We start from the raw sequence: 27,084 nt of genomic DNA on the forward strand, positions 1-27,084 counted from the left end.
AACAGCCTTTTCCTGCGACTAGTTACTGTAGTTAATCATGTAGTTCAAGTGATAGAGATGTGTCCTGTGGTGCTGATAGGGTGCTGATCATGCATGATAAGGGGTTGCTACAGTTGTGCATAACAGAATTCAGTTTTATTTTTTTACTTAAAAAAAATAAGAAACTACATAAAAATACATTAAAAGAATGTTATTTTGGTTGCAAAGTCAAAAATTTTAAAATTAGGAAATGCCAGATATTATATTGCCTGTGCAACTTTATTTCTGCCCCCTTGCACATATGCATTATGATACGCCCTTTAATTATATGTTTACATACTATTTTTTCCTGTGGGCTAAAAGTTTTAACGTGTGCACCACCAGCGATACCTCCTCGTCCTCCTTTGGCTGTTTTCTGTGGAGCAAGGCAGGTACCTAATTCGTTCCCGCAAGAAACACCTTAGATGCCTAAGCACTCTGACTTCTGGTGGCTAGTTCCTGTTTGTGGACCGCAAAGCAGAGATAGGTGCTTCCTTGCAGCCTGGATTTCGGCATCTATCTCTTTCAGAGGGGAGAGTTTAGAGCACATCCCTCTGGTTGCCATCTCCCATTGGCTAGTTTAGGCATCTCCCCACCTAAAAAGTTAGGCTTTTGCAGATTGCAGTCTAAAGCTCCTATATCTCCCTTCCAAACCATGCAAAATACTATAAGCTTACATTGAAACCACTTACCTTCAAAAGTACAAATGTACAAAATTAATCATTACTCCAAACAAAAACCACATTAAAAGAACATTAAGATGTGTATCTCAGGTTTACTACTTTTCTCAGACTTGGCTTCAGTAGTAAAAACTGGATTCTGCAGTACAGAAGTAGCTTTAAGTCATGGATTTTTCAGGGATATTGTGGCCTTACATTTTTATTGAGTCTAAGCCTCTAATATCTCCTGTTTTGCCTAAGTATTGCAGGAAGTTCGTTTCTTCCCTAACTGGGCACTTTCTTGCTTTTCTTGGTTAATGTAAATATATCTTTCTTAGTGTATGGCATTTGGAGGAATATAATTTGTTGTTGTTGGTATAGATAATGGAATGTTGATTTGAAAATGATTTCTTAGAGATGAGTCCAGCTCCCACTAAACTCAATGTATGGAGAATTAAGTATGTTTATACTCTAAAAAATTGCTTTATACAAAAATGTCATTGTGGGGTTCCATTTTATAGGGTTCTCTAAAGGAGTTCCATATTAAATATATTCAACTGGCAAGAAAAGGATTTTTTTTCCTAATTACCTACCCTGCAAACTCATCATAAGATATGAAAGTTAAGTGGTTTTCTTTCTGGCTCTCATGTGATGACCAGTAATATTCTGCAGCTGAAATGTAATTATCACTGATTATGCAGGAACCAGAGAGAATTCATCTGGCTCTCCCATAGCTTCATTCTGTAGTGTTAATGAGAGTAAAAAGGAGTAAAATATATCGGTCAATATAGTGAGCGAATATAACTCAGAAGCATACCTCAGAGGGCTTATCTACATTACCCACAGGATTGACGGGCAGAGATCGATCCAGCGGGGGTTGATTTATCGCGTCTAGTCTAGACATGATAAATCAACCGCCGAGCACTCTCCCGTTGACTCCGGTACTCCACCGAGGCAAGAGGCGCAGGCGGAGTCGGTGGGGGAGCGTCAGCTGTCGACTCACCGCAGTGAAAACACCGCGGTGAGTAGATCTAAGTATGTCGACTTCAGCTACGTTATTCACATAGCTGAAGTTGCGTAACTTCGATCGATTCCCCACCACCACCACCCCGGTGTAGACCAGGCCTTAGGTGTATCTGTGGAGAAAATGAGACACTATTAGTCACTTTTCTTACTATAACAGCATTTTAAGGTCAAGTGCCTTTCACCATGTTGCCAGGTTTCACAATTTTATTGAAAGTCTCTTAATACTTGGTATTTTTCTTAAACCCCAGTTCCTGGAGTCAAGTGATTATGCAAGAATCTCAGCTCTTTTTTTAAAGTAAATTTCTAGTCCTCATATTTATGGAGAAATGCTTGAAATTGTGATCTGAGTGCACCTTATGAAAACCCAGTATTTTTTGGATTTTTTTTTAAATTATTATTTCTAAATTAATTTTGTGATTTTGGGGGGGCCTGAGTCATAATATTTGAATGTTTGGAGTTGGCAATACTTCTTTCAATTGTGTTTTAAACAAGCAGTGTATTTTCTCTATAAGAATCTTCCTAACAAAGAGACCTTCCCCTCTCATGAAATAGCACACAGGAAGGGGCAAAGGAGGAATAAAATTCAATGAGGATCCCCTTACACTTTGTTTCCCACAGATCATTCAGGGAGAATGGGCCACAGATTTACCCCAAAACCTGTGGATTCCCAGTATCTGCAGGAGGTAAGAGCCATCCACAAAGAATGTCCTTGGGTGGGATCCACAAAGGGATTTAGGTGTTGCAACACTGAGCACCACTGTGCCTAACTTTTAGGCACCTAGAAAAGCACAAGAACAACACTGTGATCCACAAATCTTAAATTAGGCACCTAGACTCCAATGTTCCCTCTAATTTTTTCCATCCATGTGTGGAATAAATTTTGTTATGTGCACCGAGGGATGGCCGCCACCAGTAGAAACAAAAAACCTAGATATAATATATATTTTTTAAAAGTTACCATAGCAATAATTACAGGACAGGTTAGGCATTTTAGAACTCACCACAAACTGTGCTGGTTGCTGGGGAAATCTCAGAGACCATGCACGGGGAAGAGAACACTCCTTCAGATCTCAGACCGCAGCAGCTCTCTTCTGCTCCGAGTCCTGAGCCAGGCTGTCCCCTCTCCCTTGCTCTGTGGAGATGGGGTACAGGGGCAGGGGAAGGAGGACACCCTGACATCAGCACCCTCCTCTTCCTCATCCCCGCTCTGCACAGCCAACAGGAGGGTCCTGGGAGCAGCTGCAGAAGCAACGTGCCTGCAAAACACTGTGGGGTTGGGCACCTGAACACACACTGCTGGATGTGCAATGCACTTGAATCACTCCTGGGTGGCTGCCCAAGCGCTCAGTTTAGAGCGAACACAGCTACACTCTCTATATAATTAATGGGGAGAGAGAGGATCTACATGTGAATGTGATCTACAAAAGCCACCATGCTAGGCAGGGGGGCACCTAAACTACCCAATGGAGATGCCAACAAGAAGGGTGTATTCTAAGACTCACCCCTCACACGGAGACAGGCACCTATCTAAATCTGGGCTGCAAGTAGGCACCTATTGCTGCTTAGTGAGCCACAAACAGGAGCCCATCACCTTCAGTCAGGTATTTTAGATGTGTAAGGTCTTTCTTGGGGCAATAGTGCCTGCCTCACTTGACAAGCAGACTGTTTTCAAGGTTGTAGCATCATGTCTGGTAGCGGAAAAAGGTGGTAAGAGTTTGGGAAAGGGGGGTGCTAAGCGCCATCGCAAGGTGCTCCGTAATAACATTTAAGGTATCATGAAGCCGGCTATTCGTCGTTTGGCGCGCCATGGTGGCGTAAAGCGTATTTCCGGATTGATCTATGAAGAAACCCGAGGAGTGCTGAAAGTATTTTTAGAGAACATCATCCGTGATGCTGTTACTTACACTGAACATGCCAAGCGAAAGACTGTGATTGCCATGGACTTGGTCTATGCTCTAAAATGCCAGGGAAACTCTCTGCGGATTCGAGGGCTAAGTTTCCATCCCGCTTTAAAGTTGACATTAAAGAGCTGGGGGAGGAGGAGTGGTGGTGCCCACCTCATAACTTTTAGCCCAGTGGTTAGAATATTTGGCTGGCATGTGGGAGACCGAGATTCAGTTCCCCCCTCTCTACTAGATGTGGGATTTGAACAGGGTACCTCTCACCTCACAGGAGGGTGCTCTAACCACTGGATAACAGAGGCATTCTCATAAACAGTAATTGGGCCAGAAAGAAAGAGAGAATGACTCTATAGGAGGTGGAAGACCCTGAGTCTAGTCTGGCTGCTCTAATCAATCTATCACTATTTATCCACAAGTGGAACAGCTTCAGCAGGAGAGACTGAGGAAGCTCCATATCAGAATATCCCAGTTCTTTGGTCAGCGCATCCTCCTGACAGATGGAAGAGGTTCAAATGCTTTCTTTGTTCTGGCAGAGAGATGGGAATTGGATCTGGATCTCCTGCATCCTAGGTGAGTGCTCTAACCACTGGGCTAAACCTTATAATGTGGAGAACACCTTGTCCTCCAGCTGATTTTGACTGGGGCCCAATTTGGCAGGCCTGCTCAGAGGCTGCCTACCAGATCAGGCCCCGCATGTGACTTAAGCAGATGAATGCCAATCTTCCCCTGGTTTGTGAATAGCTCTGGAGTTTAGTCAGGAGATAACAATATAGATGGAGACAGCAATGCACATGCCCAGAGGCAGAATTTAGGAGACTAGGAAACTTTTATCCTGAAAATTTAGGTGCAGAATGAGTTTAAGCACCTACCAGGTTGGTGGGGGCTTTATTGATCACAGTGAACACAAAACTGGCATGCAGGCATTTAAGTGCCTTTGTGGATCTGGACTCTTGCCTCTCTGGGCTGGGTTTGGGGCCTGCCACCTCCCTAGCAGAATGGATTTTCATCTCCAAGTGCTGATGGAAGGACGATATGCCCAGGCCTCTTGCCAGCCAGCTTGTCAAATGCCAGGCCCCAGCGTCCCATGCAGTTCCTGAGTACATGGAAAGCCCTCTGCAAGGTCTCAGGACCTCAGGAGGAAGGGATGATGCGCTAGAGGCAGCTCAGTGCTTACCCAGCTCCATGCACAGATAAGGGGGGAACAATTTGAGCCCAAAATACCATAATTTTGTCCCAGCTCTGCTGAGGTGAGCTCTCATTCTTAAAGGAATACAGCTCATTACAGCCAGCAGCAAATATTTAGCTTGCGAGAACAGCCCTATGGGAGGCTACTGTAATTTGAAATATCTGTTTCTACCTTAACAGGTCTGAAAATCCCTCTCTCCAGTAATCAAAATGCCTGGGATAGAAATGATACAACATTTTGTTTCCTCTTTGCTGACACAATTAAACTCAACTTACATTTTCCTACAATTACAGGCCCATACCATGGCATCAGTTTTTTTGAAGCAGAACTCCTCATTGAAATCAGTGTGGAGTCTGGTTTCAGAATCCATGGTAGGAGAGGGCCTACGTTCAGCCCCAGTCCCAGCCCTATGTGAATCACCTATTACTTTAGACTGAAAATGCAAGAGACCCGTGGAAAGTTGAATCCCATCCACAGATAGCTAATGCATGCCTTTTCCCGACTCAGATATCTCACTGATAAAGGCTCCCAGCTGCTCTTAACTACCTCCCTTACAAAAGCGGCAAAGATCCAGACTAACACTACTACCCCTCTGATCCCTTACAAAAGTAACACCGCTCAGTACACCTACCTCTTTAATAGTTTTTAGACACTCTTCAGCTGCACAAGAAAATCCATTAATCAATTATAGATCAATTAAGGAAGAGAAATCTGCAGCTCATTTGATTGCCCTGTTGTCCCTGCAACTCACAGATGCAGCAGCCACAAAACTTTGCAGGCTGTCAGGCCTGTTATTTATTTTATTAGGCAGCGCGGCTCATTCCTTCCTTTCAGGAAAGGCACTCTGCAGCATTAGCTAGTCCGCAAAGCGGGGGGTGCGTTGTACTCAAAACAAGCACCAGGGCCGAGCCGGTAAGATGCTGCAGTTTCGTAAAACCAGACAAAGCAAAAACAAACACAAAAAGAAAAACATGGCGGGTCACATGCAACTCCAGTCTCAAGCAACATACTGCCCTGACTGACGAGTGTCTCTTAACAGGTGATACTCCCCGACCACCAACTCTGCCGTATTGTTTATGTTGTGAATCTGCGGCTCTCTCATCACGCACAGATTTTCATTTTAACAGGTTGTTTTAACAGGTAAAATGGTGGGAAATGTTTACTTTGGAAAGATGGAATTGTCTGGATAAGAAGGGTCAAAGCGGGGATAGAAATGTAGAAGCACTGGTAAGGACTTCTAGAAGTATATTTTTATTGTCTCTCTGGGTTATAGACCTCGCATTATGCTAATTACTCTTACAAATACCAATACCTAGTACACAGCAACGAGGATTTAGTGAATAATGCACACTGCCTCTTCTAAGACAAACCTGGAAAACTTGGCGATATCTCTCTCCTTCTATATTAGGTTAATCGCCGAGATATATTACACAGTACATAGGATTTCTGTAGCTTAATGAGTAGCAGGACAACTGGATTTATTTATTTATTTATTTATTTTATTTGGTGTTGAGTGTTCCGAGGTGACTAAATTTGCCTTGTTGAGCCTTGTAAAATCCTGACTTAATCATGTAAACTTCTGTGTAAGCAAAATAGACGAAACTTCAAAGGGTCAAAAAGCCTTTAGGGATTTGTGCTGAGACGCCAGCAATAGATCCTAATCTGCCTTCAGAATTCTGGCTATATTTGTCCAAGGAGCTGGTACCAGCAAACTTTCTAAGGTAGAGATCGTGGGTTGATTCAGCCTTTATCCCCTTAGAGAGTATTGGCTTTGTGAGGCTCTACGCAGCGCTTCAACGCCAAGGGATCTATGCTTGCCCAAAACCCTCTAAAAATGAAGTACAGGAGTAATTTGAGATAATGACTTTGTAACAGGCTTGGGCAGACCTTGGACAGAAGAAGTGAGAGATGTTATCACCCCAGCATTCCTCTTAAAATGCAGGTTTTTTTCCCCCCTGCTTATTCCCAGTTAGTCAAAGCTGCATTAACATTCCATCCAGGGCTGCTAAACAGAATCTTAATTAGTTCTGATACTCTTGTGCAAGGGGTTTATTCATTGCACTCTTAACTAATGGTTGCTGTCAGGGTAGGGTTTTTTTTTTTTTTCCTCTTTGGGGATATCGTGTTCTGCTGCAAAGCATGACAGAAATGTAATGTGCATGCAAAAAAAGCTTGCAGATCTCAAATCTTAGGGCTGAGGCTGACTCCAGCCCTGTCTAATGGTGAGACAATGTTAGGACTAATGAGAATAACTTCCACAACAGATATTGCCCTGCCTGTTATTTATCTTAAAATTTAATGGTGCGCTTTCTTTTTTCCTTGTCAGAAAACACTACGAACTTGCTAGTGTTTTAAAACGGTTCACACAACTCGCACTAAATTTGCATCTCTGTATTTTTATTGGTCGCCCATAACATGGTATGAAGAGAGATCCTTACGTGATGAAACATTAGCAAGTTACTCAACAGCGGTTTGCTCTTGCAGGACCTTTCTCTTTGCATTATATGTCACTTACACCCACATTTTACAGATCTTTTCCCCCAGAGTATCCTTTCTATTTATACTACGATTCTATACCCATAACGGCGAACATTTGGACTGCTTATGATATTAACAGTGAAATTTACGTGATCTGAGCAGATAAGTATTATATGTAGTCACACACATAATTTGATGTAAACATCCCTCAAAGTTATTTGTAGTTCGCGCCTGAGTCGTGACAATAAACATCATAGGCACTCAGCACTAAAAAGAGAGAAATATAATAGGGACTACTCGCATTTGACGTTAAAGTAAAGTGACTGTTTCATTTATCAGCAACGGCCAATAATAGTTATTTGCCTATAAATCTACGTTTTGCTACACTTATTTCGGAAACAGATTTATAAGACTATAAATTACTGTTTATTTCATTCTGGAAAAAACAGATTTGCTTTCTGGAAATATGAGGCCCATGTCACTTAGCATGTTCACGTCTTGCTCTCAAATGGTAACGGCTCAGTCCAGTGAACTTGCGTAACATTGATTACTCACAAAGAGTTCAGGATAACTATCATGTAGCTAAACTAATTGAGACAATCATGCTAAGTTATAGTCAGTCTAAAAGGTACCATTGATGTGGTAATGCCTATTGAAAATCAGACATGCGACTCACTACCATTTAATTGCTCTTTAAACCTGTTATTACAATGTTAACTGGCTTAAGTATATATTGCTGCCTTTATTGCCTTGATGTGACAAATTAAAACATACACTCTGGAAACTGCATTCATTTGTGGACAGTTACAGAAAGGGGAGCTGGGTGATATCAAAGCTGTCAAGCTGAATTAATTTGAAAACGTTCATTTTGACTGCAATTCCCATTGCATTTTTGTTGCAGTGGGGAAACACTCTAGCGGCATACCGTTTTCCATTGTACTATTTGTAATGCATTAATCTTCAACGTTAAACTAACAATGTATTACATAAAATTTAGTTCAAGGAGCGGATCTGGGCAAAATAGATTTTTAGATTTTCAAACGTTGAACAAAAGGGTTCAAAGGTTAAATGGTTAAACTTGTATTATTATTATTATTATTATTTCAAGTATCAGGCCTGATGGATTTAACCAGACCCCCTGAAATCGTTGGGAGATGGCAAATCAGTGATTATTCCTGTCTTCCTACATATTGTGCCTCCCAGCTGATTAGCAGCCTTAAAAAGGCTCTTCCACATTAAGATATATTACTAGAAGCAGTTTTCTGAGGAAAGTCTTAATTATTCACAAAGCACTGCATGCTTCTCCGTGCTAGATTTTTTTTTTTAAATTCGTCCCCCTCTCTTCCAAGTTCTACTCAAACTTGTGCCTTTAAGACAGTTAACGTTACTGTATAACTTCCAGATGTGATTCACTTTTCAGATGCCCCACGAGACAAGCGTTGCAATGTACTTTTTTTCTCCTGCAACGTACCAAGTTCCAGAGCAGATTGCTTCCCATCTTAATCTACTAACGCTAAATTATCTTGCAGATTTTAAGGGTGGCCGAAAATCAAGCCCATTTCTTTTTTCTCCCGCGAGAAGATAGCAGGAGTTAAAATGTCCTGTTTGCCCTTTCTCTTAATCAAGCAGAGAAAAGCAAGAACTGCTGGCACCTTATGGGACTCGGACCTACTGCTGCTTTGAGCAGCCCGCACCCAACCAACTTTGATTAGCCTTTTTCCAGTTGCTGTTTATTTGGTTGTCATTTCTCCCTTTTCCTCCAGAATTGTTATTTATGCCCTGAAACGTGAACGTTGCGAGTTTTGCTATTAAATGGCGTCTTCTACATCGGGGTGCTTCTCTCCCCCGAGAGCTGGGCAGAAGGGGCTGCCAAAAGAGCGGGGGGAAACTGTCTAAATCATAATCAAATCAGCTTCGAATTCATTACACCAAAGCATTAACTAATTACCAGATCAGAGAGAAGAAAAATAAATATTCCTTTAAATAACTGAAGGTAATTATAACCCTGTTGTTGACATTAACGATTAATAATTGATCAGAAGTTAGACACAATAAATTGTCAATTTATCTCCGTATAAAAATGCACATACTTATTTTTCTGTACGTTTAATACAGAGCCCAATTACCGTATTCGCATAGCTGCTGTACAGCGAGCGAGACATACCGTTCGCATTTAGCCATTTCTTTATTTATTTTTTTTTAAAGCACACACAATTAATTTACTCAAGCACTTTATTTAGCAAAGTGATTTGACAATGCCGCCTATTGTAGTACGGTTGTGAGGAACTAAGGTTCAGGTGAGCTTCTCTCTCCTATTAAGGCTACTTATATTTCCCAGATTACAGCCATTAAAAGTAAACTCCTGTTTCGGAAGCAAATGTCTTTTGCTTAAATCGTGACAGTCAAGTCCCTACATTTCATGGCTTTTATTTTTCTCGGGAAAATACAGTAGATCTTGCCCTGACTGGTACAAAACAGTGAAATTCGCCTGTGATTTATTCGGGGGGAGGGGGGGGGGGAATTGTTCCAGATTGCAGGAGTCCAGCTGTCACCTCCGCCAGACTGTTTACAGGTAAAACGCTCCCATAGAAAGGATACGTCCTGTCATAAGAACGCTCGCTGTAATAATTGTTTATGGCCAAAATATAAACTCGCTGTTAGAAATTCACCGTTTTGTTGCCGTGTTTATTTAGAGTAGGCGTCAAAGGGGCAAAACAATATTCACAATTCAGAATAATTAAGTTGTCTTATTTATCTAGTATTCCCAGATCGGAATGCATAAATGCATTTGAAAATACATCCGGGACTCCTTTTTCCCCCCTTTACTTTTTGCTTTGTTTTTTATCTTCTTTATAACCCAGTAACGTACCTGAATTTCCATCTGCCGGGTTAAAGAGAAAGGCATGAATTTTACAGCACTTCATTTTTTTTTTATCCTACAAGAAAAAGGATGTTTTTCGTTAACTCAATAAGCAGAAGATTGTGCTTGAATTAGGGAAATATTTTAATGCATAACATTATCAAACGATATATCTGTAAATTAATCTTTTTTTTTTTTTTTTACAAACGTTAATACGCGATAAAAACCTTCGACTTAATCGAATTTCTGCTGCGGTTTATTAACTGGCCTAGGTGGAGGTTTAACTAATTTTAAAGTGAGGTGTAAACAGGGACGGGAGAAGAAATTTCCGAAGCGGGATGGTTTGGGTTTTTTCGTTCTAGCTGGCTAGGAATGCCTGTAATTAACGGCTGTCTCCTCTGCCGGGTCTGGGGCCCGGTTTCTCATTCCTTATGTACCCTAAACTTTCGAGCCCGTCACTGGCAGTCTGGGAAGTGGGACGCTCAGGAAGTTCAAGATGCGCCCCTCTAAGGACAGAGGCAGGGACAGGCTTCACTGTGCGATGGCTTGTTGGATGCCCCTGATGGGCTCGGTTGTGTCTGGTAGCAGGGAGTTACAGAGCACACTCTGCTCTTTGTTTCTTTGCCTAAGATTTTTTTTTTTTTAATCTCGATCTCCTCAAAGAATGTGTGTGTGTCTGTGTATGTGTATAAGCCCCCGATCCACTTATTTTTTCCTCTACCAGAGCTCTTCTCTTATTAGGTCTGCATGGTTTACATACAGAGTCAATGGAAACCGAAACGCTGGTGTCTATAACAATGTATGTTAACTCTTTCTTTAAACTCCTTATCTCCCTCAAACCGTGAACTTGTATTCAGGAGCAGCTCACATCCTTTCCTTTCTGTTTATGGCCTGTGCAGTGTCTCTCCGTCTCCCTCCCCCTCCCCCCAGCCTCAATCAAACAAAGGTGGGTGAAGTTCTTTTCAACTTTCAAAGGCAGTTGGTGAGCAGCTTTGCTGAAACAATAACTCTTTTACTGAGAACAAATGGTGACATTTGAAGGGAGCAAGGAAAGGCAGTCCAAAGTGGAACGCGCCTCTGTTCCTATTTGACAACAGCACCAGTCCCTCGGGGATCCCACCTGAGATTAAAGCTTGAATTTCGGTAAATCAACTCTAATGAAACCTCTAGCCCTGGAGAAGGGAGGGTTTGTTCTAGCAGTTCCGAAACAAGCACTTACAAAGATGGGGAGGGGGGGAGAGGGGAATTTGGAGTAAATAAAGGGATGGGCGTGAGATATTAATCCCAACGGGCTGATTAGCGTCAATATGAAACAAACTGTACACAAAGTACTCTTTTATTGTCCAAGTGTCTTTCTTTCCTTCCTGAAGTAATCACACTGTTTGTGCCAACAGCCTAACACAGACACGCTTTCGTCCCGCTTTTAATTTTAATTATTAAACACTAACTGAGATTGGCAATGGAATTCTTGTCCATTAATTTTCTATTAAAAATACATTTGTTTGCCAGATCTTTTGGGTGGTGTCCATCTTGATCCGTGAGCACTCATGAATTTCTCAAAGAGGATGATAGAAACCCATTGGGTTTTACATACATAGTGAATATTTAAAAGCGAGTTCCCCAAGTCTTTCTACTTTCCTTTCCAGAAAGAAATCCAGGTCTAAATACTAGCAAGGGTGGGTAAATTATGGAAATCTTTTATAATTCTTTGGGCGTATAAACATCAAAGGAATGTCGTTAGCCTTTTCTAATCTCTGCCACAGCGTTTGGTTTTTACCAATTGCAATGTATACGTTGTGTCCCCTGGAGGACCTGGGACATAAAAAGTGGGGTGGGGGGGTGAGGTGGAAAGGAAAGAGTATTAACTTAGAGATGGGGAAAAGAGGCTTTAGTGCAAATGCCTCAACAGAAAATAAAAAAGTTCATCTTCATAACGTTTCCATTTTGCACAATAAAAACAGGTTTGAGATGGATGCAAACATTTGAACACAATCAATATTCCACATTTGTCTAAAGGCAAAGCATTCTCTGAAGGATTTGTCGACTTTTTGTCAAATTGTACTAGGTATTATATGCAGACACAGAGTTGCGTTTTACTTATAGGCTAAAACGTTGCTTCATGTCACCCTGCAATATCTGAAGTAGGCCTGCACCGCAAAGATCTTTAGTGTACCTATCTATGGACAGCCTGCAGTTTCCCAGAACTGTAATACTAATTTCTGCCTTCTCTGACATATTTTTCTTAATCAGCTTGACATCTTTATAAGTTACCAATACAAGGTGTTTTGTTTTTTGTTTTTTTTTTTAAGTCCCTTTCCCTACTTAATACCATCAGGATGTATTTTCTGACTCCAGTCTAGAATAGCTCTTTATCCAGTTAACGTTCCCTGGGCTGCTGACTGAAGTATCTAAGATCACTTTCAAATGCCCTTTCTAACAAGACCTGAGCAAGAGGCCACTAATTTTCACTGAACAAAAAGCCACTGGAGAGAGATCCGTTTGTCAATATCAACTGGTCCAGCAATTTTCCATCCTCAGACACATCGGCCTATCTGAGCTGGCAGATGTTTAGACAAGATTTTATAAATTGTTCAATATCAGACCATAATGAACCCCAACTGACCATTCCAAAGCAGCTAAAAGCATCCAGGATCTCCCCTGCTGGGATCTAATAATGCTCTCATGCTGGAACATTATTAATCATGGAATAAAATAGATGAGCCTCTTGAAAAATAAGTGTATGATTGATTAAAGGGCAATCTAAGAAGCTATTATTCTTGTTTTATAACCGTAAATTATATTCACTCAATTTATCTTTTGGGGGAAATAAATGATTGTTCGTTTCTTTTCTGAAATTATATTATATGGGGATTCTCATTATTTTACTGAAAATTAAAATGATGGGGTAGCTGTTTTTCTGAGTCTAATCAAGGTGGATCTCTAACAGGACTACCAAATTATAGACATAATTCATGCAATTTAGAAGAGGAAAAAACATAAAAAATAGTGTCTGGAGTATTTTGTTTTCTTGTATTTTCAGCACTTCTGGACATAACTTAGAATTAAAATAAATGATTGCTTGAGCTATAGCAAAGTAGGGTGAGTTATGAAGATCTTTTATTTATGGAAAAGGAAAATAGCATTGGAAAGTGCTAGTACTAAAAATAACTGCATCTCTGCTAGCTTGTAAAAAATGTACATGTGCATGCACGTGTACCTTTATATCTATCTATAGCGATATATCTATACAGAACAACTCTGAGCTTTAATTAAACAAAGCATGTATTTGCAGTTTGTTTAATTGGTTTAGGCTTTTTACATTCTAAAAATTATGAAGTGAAATTGCAACTACTATCAATTTTATGATTTTTCTAAATAATTTAGTATTTTAGGGGAAAATGAACCAAAAACACCATATTGTTGCAGACTAGTCTGTTTGTTTTTATTTACAATTAAAGATATAAATTAGTAAAGAAATCTTGTTAAACAACCAAAGATTGTATAACCATTAATGTTTCAAATAAAAACCAGGCAAAATTTATTTACAAAAGTTCCAATTTCATTGCAATACAACTTGCATAAATTACTAGAAGCTTTTATATCATTACAAAAATAAATATCAAATTTGTTTCCACTTTGTAAGTACTCAAGTTCTCCAATCACATCTTTGTTATCTCTACTGTATACATCTTTTACAAATAAATTTTACAATAAAACCTATCACACCTATCGAATATATACCGTGGCAATGAAGTGATCAATTCAAGATATCCTGAGAAAAACAGATCTGTTTTCAAAAGTAACACATACATTGGGGAAACTATACTATACCAGCAAACTCACATATGTCCAACAAAATTCTGGTTTAATAATTAGAGTCTGTAGATTTAATAGTGCTCTGTGGTCTTCCTTTATACAGTGGCACAAGATGTGATCCGGATTTAGAGATTTGTTCTATATATTAGCTCGGGGAGAGATGATGGCTTGCTGACTTTTTTCAAAGCAATTGTGACACCTACCTGTGGACCAAGGAAAAAACCAGATCATCCAAAATCCTTCAGTTACACACTAACACCATTAAACTGGGGGGGGGGGAAAGGGGAGGGGACCTAAAATGCTTACTCTTTTATTTTCTTCTCATGAAAATATTAGTTTTAAAAGATCTATAGGATTTTGGTTAGTCTTAAACATAGACGGTTGTAAGGATGCCATTGTTACCAGACATCAAACAATTCAGAGATACCATAACCTCCTAGAAATGCATGCTGAAATCTTATAATTGTGCTTTTTAATTTTAAATATTTACAATGTACAATTCTAATAATATCTTAACACAAGCACCTTACCTTATAACAATTATTAGAAAATTAATTTAAAAAGAGATCTCAAGATATCTCTATAAAATGTAAGTATTCCTTTATTTTTGTTTTACATAAGGTAAAAGAAAACCTTAGGTCATATCAAGGAGTTGGGAACCCTCTAAACTGACTTACAAAAGAGTATAAAGCAGAGAAGAAAAGCTGTAATAAGGGATTTTAAAAAGACCAGAAAAGAGCATATTACTTTGTAATCAGACTCTTATGTAATGAAGCAGGAAATTAACGTTAAGCAAGTTTACAGCTGTGCAATATGTCTTGGACCTGATGCCAAATGATCAGTGTAATAGAAAATGTTCTCACTTACTTGCATTGCTGTGTGATTGCACTTCTATAGGTATGGTTGTACTCCTACTGTGCAGACGTCAGTGGGATCTGTCAAAATATAACCGTCAGTTAGTCACAGGACACAGCCAGCTAACTAGATTATACAGTATGTGAATGTCCCAAAATTCACTTGCAGAAAATTCATATCTAAACCATTTAGAACGTCTACATTAATATTTTATAATTGACTACAGTTTGGATAATGGTGGTATCAGGCTTTTTCCCCCCTTTTTAAAATCAGACAATTATATTAATTTGTTATACTAATTTTAAAACTGTATGGGAAAAATAGAGGTTTTATGATAGACATAATTTGGTAATTTGGATCATTTTATTTTCTTTAGCTTAAATCGAATAAAACTATATTTAACTCCTTAAAATTAAAAAAAGTTAGTGTCCTGTTTACCTTTTGTGCATTGTGTTTAGTAAAAGATAGCAGCATTTTTAAATTATATATATATTAAAGGGTTTATTTTAAACCCTTTTAAAGCTACATATTTAGCCCACTAGATTTTTTTAACTCCTGTGTTATTTCTTTTTTCTATTCCTTACATACAAAAAAGGGGGGAATGTATTTTTAAATTCCCAAAATATATTGTTGTCTAGCTCCAGCTCCTTTTTCTTAAGTATTGTCGGTTTGTTTGTCTGCTGGCCGTAGTGGTGTTTGTCCAAATAAGCATTCTTTATCTACAGTGTGTATAGAAGTCATGTTGCCTTTGGGAAGAAAAGAAGCAATCAGTCACCTACCTTTCTTAGACTCATAACTAGAGGGCCTGTAATGTTCTAGCTGGTTAGTGATCGTTTTCAAAGAGTCACTGCTCTGTTTGTGAACAGAGCTTGTATTTAGTACAGTCTGACTTAGTCCCTCGTTCGAAGCCATTGCTGCGGAGTTATATCTCAGGATCCCCTGGCTCTGGAGTGCGTTAAAGTTCCCATAGTTTGTATAATTGGTATAAAAAGGAGAAGTGTAATAAATGTGCCTTCCTAAGAGAGAAGAGGGAGAGTAGGCAGAGCTGTGAGAAGTAGAAGAGGGGGTTACTGAAGATAAAGCCGGTGGCTGACAGCTTTGGCCCAGGTTCTGATTTTTAAGGTCCGAGGTGGCTATTTCAGCTAGAGACCAGAGCTTGGGCTTAATGGCCTGTATCTCGGAACTGGGGGAAATCCTGTTGTCCAAAGTGGTCTTATTGGAGTTCCTTGAAGCGTCCTCGTGGGGGTGATTAAGGAGGGGGGCTTCCACTCTGGTGAGGGGGGAGGAAGTGACAGGCTTAGCGGGAAGGTCTCTCTCTGCTTCATCATCTTCATCCTCGTCGTCCTCGATGTCCTCGTATTTGTCCTTGCACTCTGATCCGGACTCGCAGAGCGTGTCCCCTACTCGGCAGGGCAACTTCTCCCCGTCCGACTCCGCGGAGCAGGAGTGATCAGTGAGCGAGTCAACCTGCAAGCTGATCCCTGCAAAGGCAGTAGCCGAACAAACAAGGGTACAGTCAGTTATATAGACTAAAGAGAGCAGGAGAGAAGCAACCACAACCACTGATAGGAAAGCGACGCTTGTAATCAAATCCTTTTATGTATAATTATAATTCTAGGAACACTCCCACCGGCTATCACTACGGCTGCATGAAAGCAGCTTCCTGTGTGCGCCCGTACAAAAGCACGACAGGCATTATTAACGCAAATGCTCCGGCTAGCTGTTTTAGGGGAATGGCTCATTGCAGAATTAGGTCAATGTAAACGGTCTTTGCTATCGTTACTAATCAGTTAAAGGTGAAGATAAGCTATTGAGGGTAAACGGCATAGAGGGGATGGGACATGAGTTTTAAATATATCCCGCAGCATCCCGGTTACAATATGGGAAGTAAAAGTGTATTTAAATAAATTCTGGCACTTGCACATGTATCCCTTTGGGACTTTTCTATCTAGTTATAGTACAATCGTGTTGTGCCTAACCTTCGTCCTCTGCTGAAGTTTCATTGCTTTCCTGCACCTTGTCTGAACTTTCCTCCTTACTTCTTGCTCCATCCCCTTCGTCTTCATCTTCATCTTCGCTTTTGTTCCGGGGAGCCCAAGTCATTTTGTTCTCCTTCTTGAGCCTCCTCCTGGCGTTGGCGAACCAGGTGGAGACCTGGGTGAGGGTCATCTTGGTGATGATGGCCAGCATGATCTTCTCGCCCTTGGTGGGGTAGGGGTTCTTCCTGTGCTCATTCAGCCAGGCCTTCAGGGTGGCTGTGGCATCTCGGGTGGCGTTTTTCCTGTAAGCAGGATCATTCAGCTGGTAAGGGTAAGCAGGACTGCCATAGGGATGGTAACTGATGGCCCCGGTCATCCCAGTCGTATGAGCATCGTAAGGAGAGCCCTGGAAAGGGCAAAACAGTGGGTTGGCAATTTGTTATTGCTGCTAGTCATTAGTAAGTTGTCAAGAAAAGATCAGTGATTATATCTGCATTTTCTTGGATTGGTATCTCACATTCCTATTCTAATAGCAAACAAGGGTACCCAAAGGCCTTTAAGATCTTGTTTACCTCCTCCCCCTCCCAAACCGCACACACTTTAATCGCTGATCTTTTAATCTTCAGTTAATTTTAGTTCCTTGTAATTGAATATTTCCCAAAATTATTTCTGAGTCACGCAGACATTTTAAAAAGGGCCTTACAGGTAGTGCCTTACTATCTACGTTTCTCTCAAAGGTTCAAAAGATGTTTCCTTTTTGCTACAGAAAATACAACAGAGCCACCGCTTAGCAATTCACTGCACTAATGCATTGCAAATTCAACTCGCAAATCAGAAGATATGCACCGTTTCGAATTGTTTAAATGAGATGTAATTAGCATTTTAATTCGCCCTTTAACGTTTGCATTGCGCTTATTTAAGTCTGCATAATGGAAGAAAAGTTGAAGATATTACTAAGGAAGCTGATAACTTTAAGGACGTTTAAAAATCCTAGAGAAGGGAGAGTTACGGCCCCAAAATCACCTAATGTTCTTAATACTTGACAAACACACTTTGCAACTTCCAGCCACTTATCTGCTGGCTCCTCGACAGGAAAGTCAGGAGGGGGGGATCTTTCACATTGCATTGAACTGAGACTGCACGACCATTTCTGCTGAAGTATTTTACACCCAGAAAACATTTGGTTTTCCGTCGGTTTATATAACTAACCTTTCTGGCACCCCTTCCTGGAACCAATCGTAACCAATCTGGAGTCTCCGACCTTAAATTCCTGATGTGTGTCTATATAACTGTAACTATATAACTATATATATATATACACACAGAGACACACGCAATTTCAAATGTTCCTTTTAAGTAATGACAACAAAGTGAAAGCTGAAGCTGCGGCCACCACAACCATCTTGGGTATGAGCGAAGCTCACAGATCGCAAACAGATGCTTCTTTTCGTTCCTAAAATCCAGTTAAACCATTAGCACAAAACGCATTGAAAGTAACTGAAACCGCACCGGGCTCACTTCCCGGAGCTCCACTAAACGTTGGCTTGGAAAAGCAAGAAAAAAGAAATCCTCCCCTCTCCTCCCGCAGCACAAAACGCAGCCACCAAACTGCTTCAGACAATGCGGATTCTTTACTAACGGACACGCGAGCGAGGGCAGGCTCAGTTTTATGTTTGCAAGCCCCGAGAGCCGCCAGGGTCCGGTCCGAGGTAGTGCCAGGGCCCCTGTCCTCTTCTCCCTTTGCCCCGCTTGGACACCTCGGGTCTGCACTCTGAGCGTGGTGTTGGGAAAACATACGCTGGCGGCTGAGTTTGTGCTCAGCGCGTGGCTGTGCAGCCCGGGCTCTGTTACTGATGGTGCGTGTGTAGGAGATAGGGGCAGAGGAGGATGAGGATGAGGATGCTAATGAAGAAGGAGAGGATTTTTCTCGGTAGTTACCATGTAGGAGGGGAATCCCGTGGCGGGGTCTGTGGAGTACTGGAGCGGGCTGGTGAAGCCTGTGGCCGCCGCCTGGGCTGTGAAAGCTGCCGATCCCGGGTAAGGGCTGAACGCCGAGCCCGACGAAGACCTGGCCAGCTCCTCGCTCCTGGGGGCCGCCAGAGCCGACGCCCCGTACGTCGGGCAGGAGTACAGAGCCAGCGAGCCGGGGGGCTGGTAGAGGTAACCCTGAGGATAGGACATGGCTTGCACGGGCGTGCACAGGAGCAGCGAGGGGGCGAGGGTGACCGGCCCTGGCGCTTCTGCTGCTCCTTCTGCGGCTTTCGTGTTCCCGCTCCCTCTCCCCGGCTGGCTCTGGGCAGCTGTGCAGAGAATGAGACGTGTCCTACTGGCCCCCCATGCACCCCGGCCAGCACCACAACGGCGGATCCGCTCAGGAGGAGAAGGGCATGGGGAGAGGGGAGAAGTAGCTGGGTAACGACAAGGGGGAGAGAGGAAGCAAGCCAGGGAGAGAGGGAGGGAGAGAGCCCGGCTCAGGAAAGTGGCTGCTGCATATGGAGTTCTGCCCGCCAGCCCGCTCCCCCAGCGCCGGCCAGCCTGTATTTTGGGGGAAGTATAGAGTCTGGAGTGAAGAGTTGAGGGAAGGAGCACTCGAGTTTCTGAGAGACATTGGAAAGCAGAGCTGTCCGTCACAGAGGCTCATCTGCATATTCCGACGGGCCCGCCCCTTCTCCTTCTCCGTCTCCCCCCGCAGACGGAGGGAGGGAAGCAGGCTGTTGTAATGGGTTACAAGCCACCCTCTCTGTCTGACAGCGAGCACACTGCTGAAGCCAAAGGATGATACCGCTGATCAGTTTCTCCCGGCTCAGAGCCACAAACACGCTTGCACACACTCCATTGCAATAGGTACCTATGCACACACTTTCTGTCTTATATATTATCACAGACTTGCGCACAGGGCTTGTTAGTATATCGTGGGAAAGCACAAGCACAAGTACAAGTATTGCCCTGTGTATGGTGAAAAGCCGGGAAGTACATACATGAATAGACTGAGAACGCTATATGATTGTCAGTGTATGACAACAATAGCTTTCTACTTTGATAACAGTTTTTCACAAGCAGCCAAGCTACGTTAAATGTTCACATTAAATCCTCCAAGGAAGAATCTTTCAGCTTCCATTCTACTTGCCCTGGTGTTGGCTGCCTGGGGGAGAGGCCCAGGTGACCCTATGCAGGGGTACAACCCTTCTCTTTGCAGTTCGGAGAGGAAGCCTATCAGAACAAACATTCAGGGTATAATTAACTTAACAAATAATATAATTTCTGCCCACCACAAATACTGGCAGTTCTACAATATACCAGAAAGGAGAGGATGAGGTGAGGGCATTGGTCTATATTTTCTCAGGCTGACTGGTCTTGAGAGACTTTTGAGAAGTCTGTGATTGACTGTACACACAATCCTTTGGATCTGGAATTGAACTCTATTATTAGTGTACTGTGATTGAGATACAATTCGTTTCTCCTCTCCTCCTTACCTTTCTAAATCCCTGCCTTCCCATAAAAACACACCTCATCTACCAAAGGTGTATTGCACTGTACACAATCAACTTAAATATGGATTTCCCTACCAGTCTGCAGTATATCCGTTTATTACTTGCTATGTCTCTTGCTTGCATGTACTGTAGGCCCCTATGTGTGTGTTCTCAGCTACTCACCCTTATTCAGTTGCAATCCATCAGTGAGAGTTTTACTTAAAGAATACAGGATCAGGCCTTGAGGTATTAATCTAAACTGTGAAATAGTAATTGTTGAAAATAACCACATTTTAATGAAATAATTGTCACAAATAGGCAAAACACTAAAGCCTGAAATAAACTTCTACACTGGATCGCGTACACATTAAGCCATGTATTTTGTCTTCGCTACATAAGTGAATGAGCATTTGTCCTTTATTTAACCAAATATAGTAGTTTAAAAAGTGCAGTCAGCTTTAAAGTTAAATTCTTTACTAAATACCCCATATCATTACAGTAGATGGGGGAAATACATCAAACCAAAGTACACTGGGGGGATCTATTAGAAACTGACAGGAAGAAAAGATCGCAATAACTGAAGAATTATGGGTCCTGGGGGCCGCCTATCAATTAAACGTGCTGCTAATAAAATAATACACTTTGAGATGCTGTTTTAATAATCTTTCTAATACAGGCTCAGTGTGCTTTCTGGGAAACTTGCAGTATTAAAACTATATAGCCAAGTATATGGATGTGTGCATGTTTTAAGCAACGTATGTTTGTTTTTGTTTTTCTTTCCCTGTGGAACCCCCTCCATCTCGGCGCCAATTTTCCCTTCACCCCTGCATCCAGAAGAGATCTGGCCACTCCACATAGGGAATTAATTCCTGTGGCCTATAGGAGATGCAATCCTTAAAAAGGAAGGTGAGGGGGGAGGAGGTTAACACCAACAGGTATTTCTTATCATTAAATCTAGACTTTCCATTTCGTGTTAAGAAAGTGATAAACAACTGGTAAACTCAATGCAACAGATTACAGAAATGATGCTTGCTTTCCTACTTGGTGATTAATACACATGTATTAAATAACAATGGAAACTGTAAAAGCAAGTGCTTTAAATAACATGCATTCATATTTCAGTTATGTGGAATAATCGATATCAGGCGATTACGTCTGAATATTAGATTTCTGTGTTCGCAGGGCGACTTTTTAAGTATATGCATTTTTGTGCTTTGCTTTAGCCCTGCAGCAGCTGGAGATTTGAACATGAAAATTAATTATAACATTATAAAGTCATACATGAATCTCTCGAAGTCAAGTTGCATGCATTGCAAAATATAGAATACCTCTGCATTTTTATTTTGTAAAACGAGTCTTTTCTTTCCAACAGGGGCGACGTAAGTAAGTATTTAAGCCAGCTGATTGCTTTTAATTCATCCTCTTTAATAATTAGTGGTACAATTCAGATTTGGGAATACAATGGCCGTTGTGTTGACATTATAACAGGGGATTAATGCTATTAGCTGGGTGTTACAGTTATGACCTGGAAAGAGTGCTTAAACAAATACTGTGCTCCCAGGAGGAATTATGTAATTCAGTTCAGAGTATACACATACATAAAAACACATACGCGCACACACACACGCACATCCTGGATATATAAGTATGTATTTAGAAAATGTAGATGTTGCCTTTGTCTGCATTTGTATTTCTTGCGTTCCTTGGTGCAAAATCTTTTTTATGATTTCACTAGGAAGACTATAAATCAATAGCACACCCACTAACAAATGCAAAGAGCAACAGATTAAATTTTCAATATTTACATTGTGCATTGCAAAACATTGTTTTATATATAAAATGAATGATAATTCTGCAATAAAATATTCATGCAATATAGTATAATCATTTCAAAAGACATTCATGCTGTGGTTTGATTTGCATATTTTTGTATAGCTTCAGAAAAGTATGCTCTTACCCACTGCAAGGAGTATGCATTTACTTACAATAAACACTACTCATTTGACTTGGAATGTAGAAATCGAACTGCTATTGAGGTCATTTAAATATAATTTGTGATTAAAATCTGAAATTTTGTGACAATACTGCTTTTGATCAGTGTATGTGGATTATATCTAATTTCACCCAAATTATGCTTTTTGATCTGAATATTTTTACCATAGATAGCTTTTAATCTATTGTGCTCCTTAACTGAAATCTATTTTTCCTGTTACTAATAAAAACCGTCTAACTTGCACTATTAAACAGTGTAACGGTACTACATGCACTTTTTATTGGCAATAACTGTAGCAAATTAAAATGCCTACACAGAGGCTTGAAGACTTACTACACATTTCTTTGGATATCTATTCATTATCGCATCGTTCGCACCCCTAGATTTTAAGCAACACTCACTCGCATTTGACTTTTTAAATGTAAAGTTTACTTCGGTTATAGTTAATGAGCAGCTAACAAAGATTAATCCTTTTCAGGTATTTTTCATTAGAGTCCTGGGAGACAGATGTGCTTTGTCATTTTTTAGATGCTTACTACGGCTTCTTGCACTAAAGCCACTCGTATGAAGTTTTAAGGCGATCAAAGATGAAAACCAGGACTGTGGGAATGGTGTCCTTCCTAATATAATGTAAACATGATCTATTTGTTCTGTGTAATAACTGACTGTGTGTGTTTATGCATAGGCTTGTGTGTTTGGTGGTATTTACATAGGGCCCAATCCTTTAGTCTTTACTCAGGTGAAACTCCCATTGGCGTGAAGGAGAGATTTGCTTGACTAAGGACTGCGCGATCTGGCCAAAATATATTAACACACAAGCCACACAGATAATAGCATATATGTTATTTACTCAACCGTCATAATACTGGTCACAGTAACTTTTAAATTGGACTAAATGGAATCTAGTGGGGGTTTGGGATGCGTCATAATGCCTGTCAGAAACGGCTTCCTGTGACATAACAATACAATGGACCGGGAATGGTTCTCCTTTCTTTTATTAAACGGGGGGACGCTGTCCTCTCCCTCAGATAAAGTGAAAGAATTGACTATTGTGTGTTAAAATACCAACGACACACTCATAGGATGTTGTTCAGTTTGCTAGTAAAACAAGCAGTGTTTGCGACGCTGTTCTGAATAAGACGCGTTACGAGAACAATGCAGATAATGGAAAGAGAGAGGCTGAGGTGAAGGAGCCACTTTGCCGGATCTGCTTTGAGGACTGAAAGGAAGAACTGAGAAAAGAGAGGACTGGAGGAGAGAAAAATAAGGAACTTTTTGCCATCTCCAGGATAAAATCTTTAGTTCAGGCTGAGTATGGGAGGGGGCGCTGTGGCAATGGATTATCCCCAGTGCTCCGAAACTCTCACAGCATAATTGTTTATGTAAGGTTCTTCTTCCCTTGGGTTTCTTTTCATATTTTAGTCATTACTTTTATTAAAAATATTATCAAACTGTCGCCCCATGCTACATACATTAAAAGGAGGAGTATTTGAGTGAGTTAGATTCTCTCCACTTCTTGTCAAAGCTTTACTTGTCTTCTTCCTTTCTTTTCAGTTCGGTAAGAATGGATATAATAATTAGAATTTTTCAATATACACTAAAAGAATAACATGTTCTACTTAGTTTTATATCTGGGATAAGTGCTGTGAATTTGACCGACTTTCTGAAAAATATTTTTATTTACAGAAAGGAAAAACAATATATATATATGTATATGTATGTATATAATATACAGTGCTGTATTTCCGTGAGTGGTCTTCTAATTTTAAAAGCCAAATGAAAATTTTTGTTCTTATAAAAACTCATATTTGTTTATTTAGAATAAGAAAGGATTTTTCTTTTCCATTTTTGGACATTATTTGTTGTGCGTTGTTCTATAAGTAATGCAGATCTTTAAAAAGCAGCAGCGATATTTAGAAAATTGAAGCAGCTTCACTTAACCTCCCACAATTTTATTAAATGTCTTAGCCATTTTCTGCTTAGTGCAAAATACGCAGTTTTCTGCGTAAGGGGGCATAAGGTAAAAGAAATGCACTCAAAACGCTTCATTGAGCCTCGTGTTTTCGCCTGGAAGCAAGGCAACATTATTTAGAGAGAGAGAACAAGTGTTCAAGCCACAAGTAGGCTATTTCCTTTTCATTTAAAAAGTAAATCAATTCAATATGTTTTACCAAGCGCTTTTTTGACTCAGTAAATTTCCAAAGAATATCTTCAGTGGAGATGCAGCCAGTGTATCACTAATTTTCGCCATATCCCGAATTTTCTCCTGGTACCATGCATATGTTTATCTACCAGGTACCTCATAAAGAATGACAGCACACTTGCTTTATTGTAAGCAAATATAATACCTGTTTTTCTCCGGCATTTGCAGAAGACTGCCGCATGTATTCATGTGCTTAAGGTGTATTGCAGTTCTTGAGTTATATTAAAAAAAAAAAAAAAAACTGCACCAGATGAACTGCCTCCCGTAGTGTCTTGTCTTGGAAATATCTTGGAAGTGTCTGCAATTGATTTATTTGTGGAAAAGTTAAAAAAAAAAAAAACTTCCCCGTAATAACTGCCATATTAAACATGACACGTAAGGAAGGTGCCGTCCTTCTTTAGGGAAAGTTCGGGTTTGCAGTTGTTGCAGGGGAAGTTAGTCTGTATAAGAGTAAGCCCTTTACCCCCGCTTGTGACCACTACTCTGCCGCTGAAGGAAGAGGCTTTCTCCCATCCCCGCCCCCCCCCCCCCCCCCCCAGCCTCTGGAGCCAGTCAGTCATCCTTGCCTCTGGAGTTTGTACTCAGCCAACATTTATTGAAAAGATCGGTTCAGAGTTAGTGTGAGATCTAATCCCTTCAGCGCCTGGTAAACTTTTAAAGTGGATGATGGACAGAGTAAAGGAAAAGTGGACACTTTAATTGAAATGGACAGAGCTGTTATATGTTAGGACTCATAGCGAATTCTTCTATCACAGGAGTTGACAATGACTACAGTATTAATTACACTTAACTGGTCAGGTGTTTTCGGGAAATATTTCTAGGTAGACCTCTTGGAATGCTTTAGCTAATGTGTTTGCATAGAAACACAGTTCCTCTAACATTTCTTTCCCGGAGTTATGCAGGGCATGTGGAAAGAGACGAAATTCGTGTCATATTAAAAGTGTGTAAATCCCCTTCCGCTTTTTCTTGTAATTTCCATCATCTGTTTTATCACGGCTTTTAACACTAGAGAGCATCTGTTCACCTGGGTTGTGCATTTGTCTCTTTAATTCATATATGGAATATATGTCTCTGTGCGCATGTATACCCAATATCTAACAACATACATTCCCCGACAAAAAACTATGTTAAAATGCAGTTACAGCTTTAGAGTATATATCGGTAATGTATGGGTAAAAATACATAAATAAAATTACAGGGAGGTTGTAGTTATTCCAGAAACAAGCATTATAACCCCCCAAAATGTATGTCCCTGAGTGATGCCATGAGGGTAATGGAAAAAATAAACTATCTATAAAAATCAGTTTAATGAAATCTGAGTGCATAAAAACTAAAATGGCTTAATAATGATGGTATGATTATGTAATAATGTGTCACTAAAGGGCAGAGTTAAGGTTGTTTTGGTGGCTTAACAGTTCTTTCCCCATAACTTAATATATTTCAATTTCTTTTAAGTTTAACTTTAACTTTTAATTTCTTGGGTTTGTAATTCTTGGTATTGGGATAATTACAACAGTTTTGGGTTTTATTTATTTATTTATTTGCTTTCAGGTTACTGATATATACTCTCAGACTTAATTTTTGTTTTGTTCAGTGATTTAATTGTATTTTTTAATTAAAATTTTCATGCATAAACACATGAAAAAAGAAACCCTATGAAAATGTTTCCCTGTGGCAGATCTAATGAGTTGGAGATATGTAGTATCAACTGTAAGTCATTAAAAATTAAACAAACAAACAAAAAGAGATTTAACTTTCAAGGCCACCTTTATTGGTGTGCTCTAGCTTGCTTCACCCTGTTCTGGAACAAGACAAAATAGCCAGAGCAGACTGGCCAGTGAGGCCAAGTTTACAGCTGCTTTGCATCACTGGAGCAATGCAAAGATGTCAGAGCATATTGGTGAATCTGGCCCTTAATTTGTCAGCATATAACCACAGAATTGTTAAAACAGTGTCAGTTGGAGCAAATACAGTGGCAGCTGGCAGCCAAATAACCTACCAATGTGAAATCTAGACATATATGCAGTCCCCCTCATGCCAATGATTCATTTCAGACAACAGAATTGCAGTATGCAAATCAGCTGAAGAGAAGGGTGTTGATTGACTAAGCTCCCTCTGATGTCAAAATGGTTCCACTTAAGAATGAACTGAACTATTGATCTGGTTCTATTTGCCTATACTCATAATCATTAGCTACAGCAATTAATAATAACTTAATTTCCTCAGAGATAGTTGAAATCCTATGTATAAACTAAGTTTTAACCATATTGAAAGTTTGGAGAGTCTGTACTGTTTCATTATTAAAATGATTTGGGACAAATAGAAATCTGATAGTTAGTGCTTAATTTCATAAATTATGCATTTTTTATTTAATTTTAGCACATTAATTAATTAACAGATTGTCATAAATTCTCAGAAGATTCATTCTTTAGTCTTATACTCAAAGTGTGAGTTTTGAAAGTTTGGGGAGGATACACTGTATTCTTACCAAAAGAAGTTGAATCCCTGCTTTAAATGCAAAACTTAATTTTGCTTTTACGATAGGGTCACACATGACCAACAATTCAAAATATGTCTTTACTGGGAAACTGCTGAATCACTAACGTTCCCAGAGTCCTTGGGGTCTTGATTCTTTCTCTC

The 27,084-nt window shown here is 40.3% G+C and overlaps 1 protein-coding gene across 2 annotated transcripts; it reads right to left on the minus strand.

Annotated features, from left to right (window-relative positions):
- Positions 1 to 1,311: 1,311 nt before the first annotated feature.
- IRX2 (iroquois homeobox 2) lies at positions 1,312 to 19,398 on the minus strand. 2 transcript variants are annotated; one of them, XR_006288788.1, is made up of 6 exons: positions 18,717 to 19,339; positions 16,779 to 17,184; positions 15,579 to 16,280; positions 14,812 to 14,879; positions 10,138 to 10,204; positions 1,312 to 1,418 (listed from the first exon to the last, which is right to left on the minus strand). XR_006288788.1 is itself a non-coding variant. In XM_007067550.4 (5 exons), exons 1-4 carry the CDS (start codon positions 18,957 to 18,959, stop codon positions 14,836 to 14,838), a joined length of 1,395 nt encoding a protein of 464 aa, XP_007067612.2. In that variant the 5' UTR covers positions 18,960 to 19,398; the 3' UTR covers positions 13,560 to 14,147; positions 14,812 to 14,835. The 2 variants fall into 2 exon arrangements, 1 of the variants encoding a protein (XP_007067612.2); XM_007067550.4 differs by lacking the exons at positions 1,312 to 1,418; positions 10,138 to 10,204 and adding an exon at positions 13,560 to 14,147 and having other exon boundaries at positions 18,717 to 19,398.
- Between the last annotated feature and the right edge of the window lie 7,686 nt (positions 19,399 to 27,084).

Source organism: Chelonia mydas, chromosome 2 (genome assembly GCF_015237465.2).
Source record: "Chelonia mydas isolate rCheMyd1 chromosome 2, rCheMyd1.pri.v2, whole genome shotgun sequence".
NCBI classification, from domain to species: domain Eukaryota; kingdom Metazoa; phylum Chordata; order Testudines; family Cheloniidae; genus Chelonia; species Chelonia mydas.

Coding starts and splice junctions, on each gene's coding strand:
- IRX2 (XM_007067550.4), bottom strand. CDS start 18,959: ATGTCCTATCCTCAGGGTTACCTCTACCAGCCCCCCGGCTCGCTGGCT. Junction 17,185..18,716: donor CGGGATTCCCCTCCTACATG/GTAACTACCGAG, acceptor TGCCCTTTCCAG/GGCTCTCCTTACGATGCTCA. Junction 14,880..15,578: donor TAGTTATGAGTCTAAGAAAG/GTAGGTGACTGA, acceptor ATATTTTGACAG/ATCCCACTGACGTCTGCACA.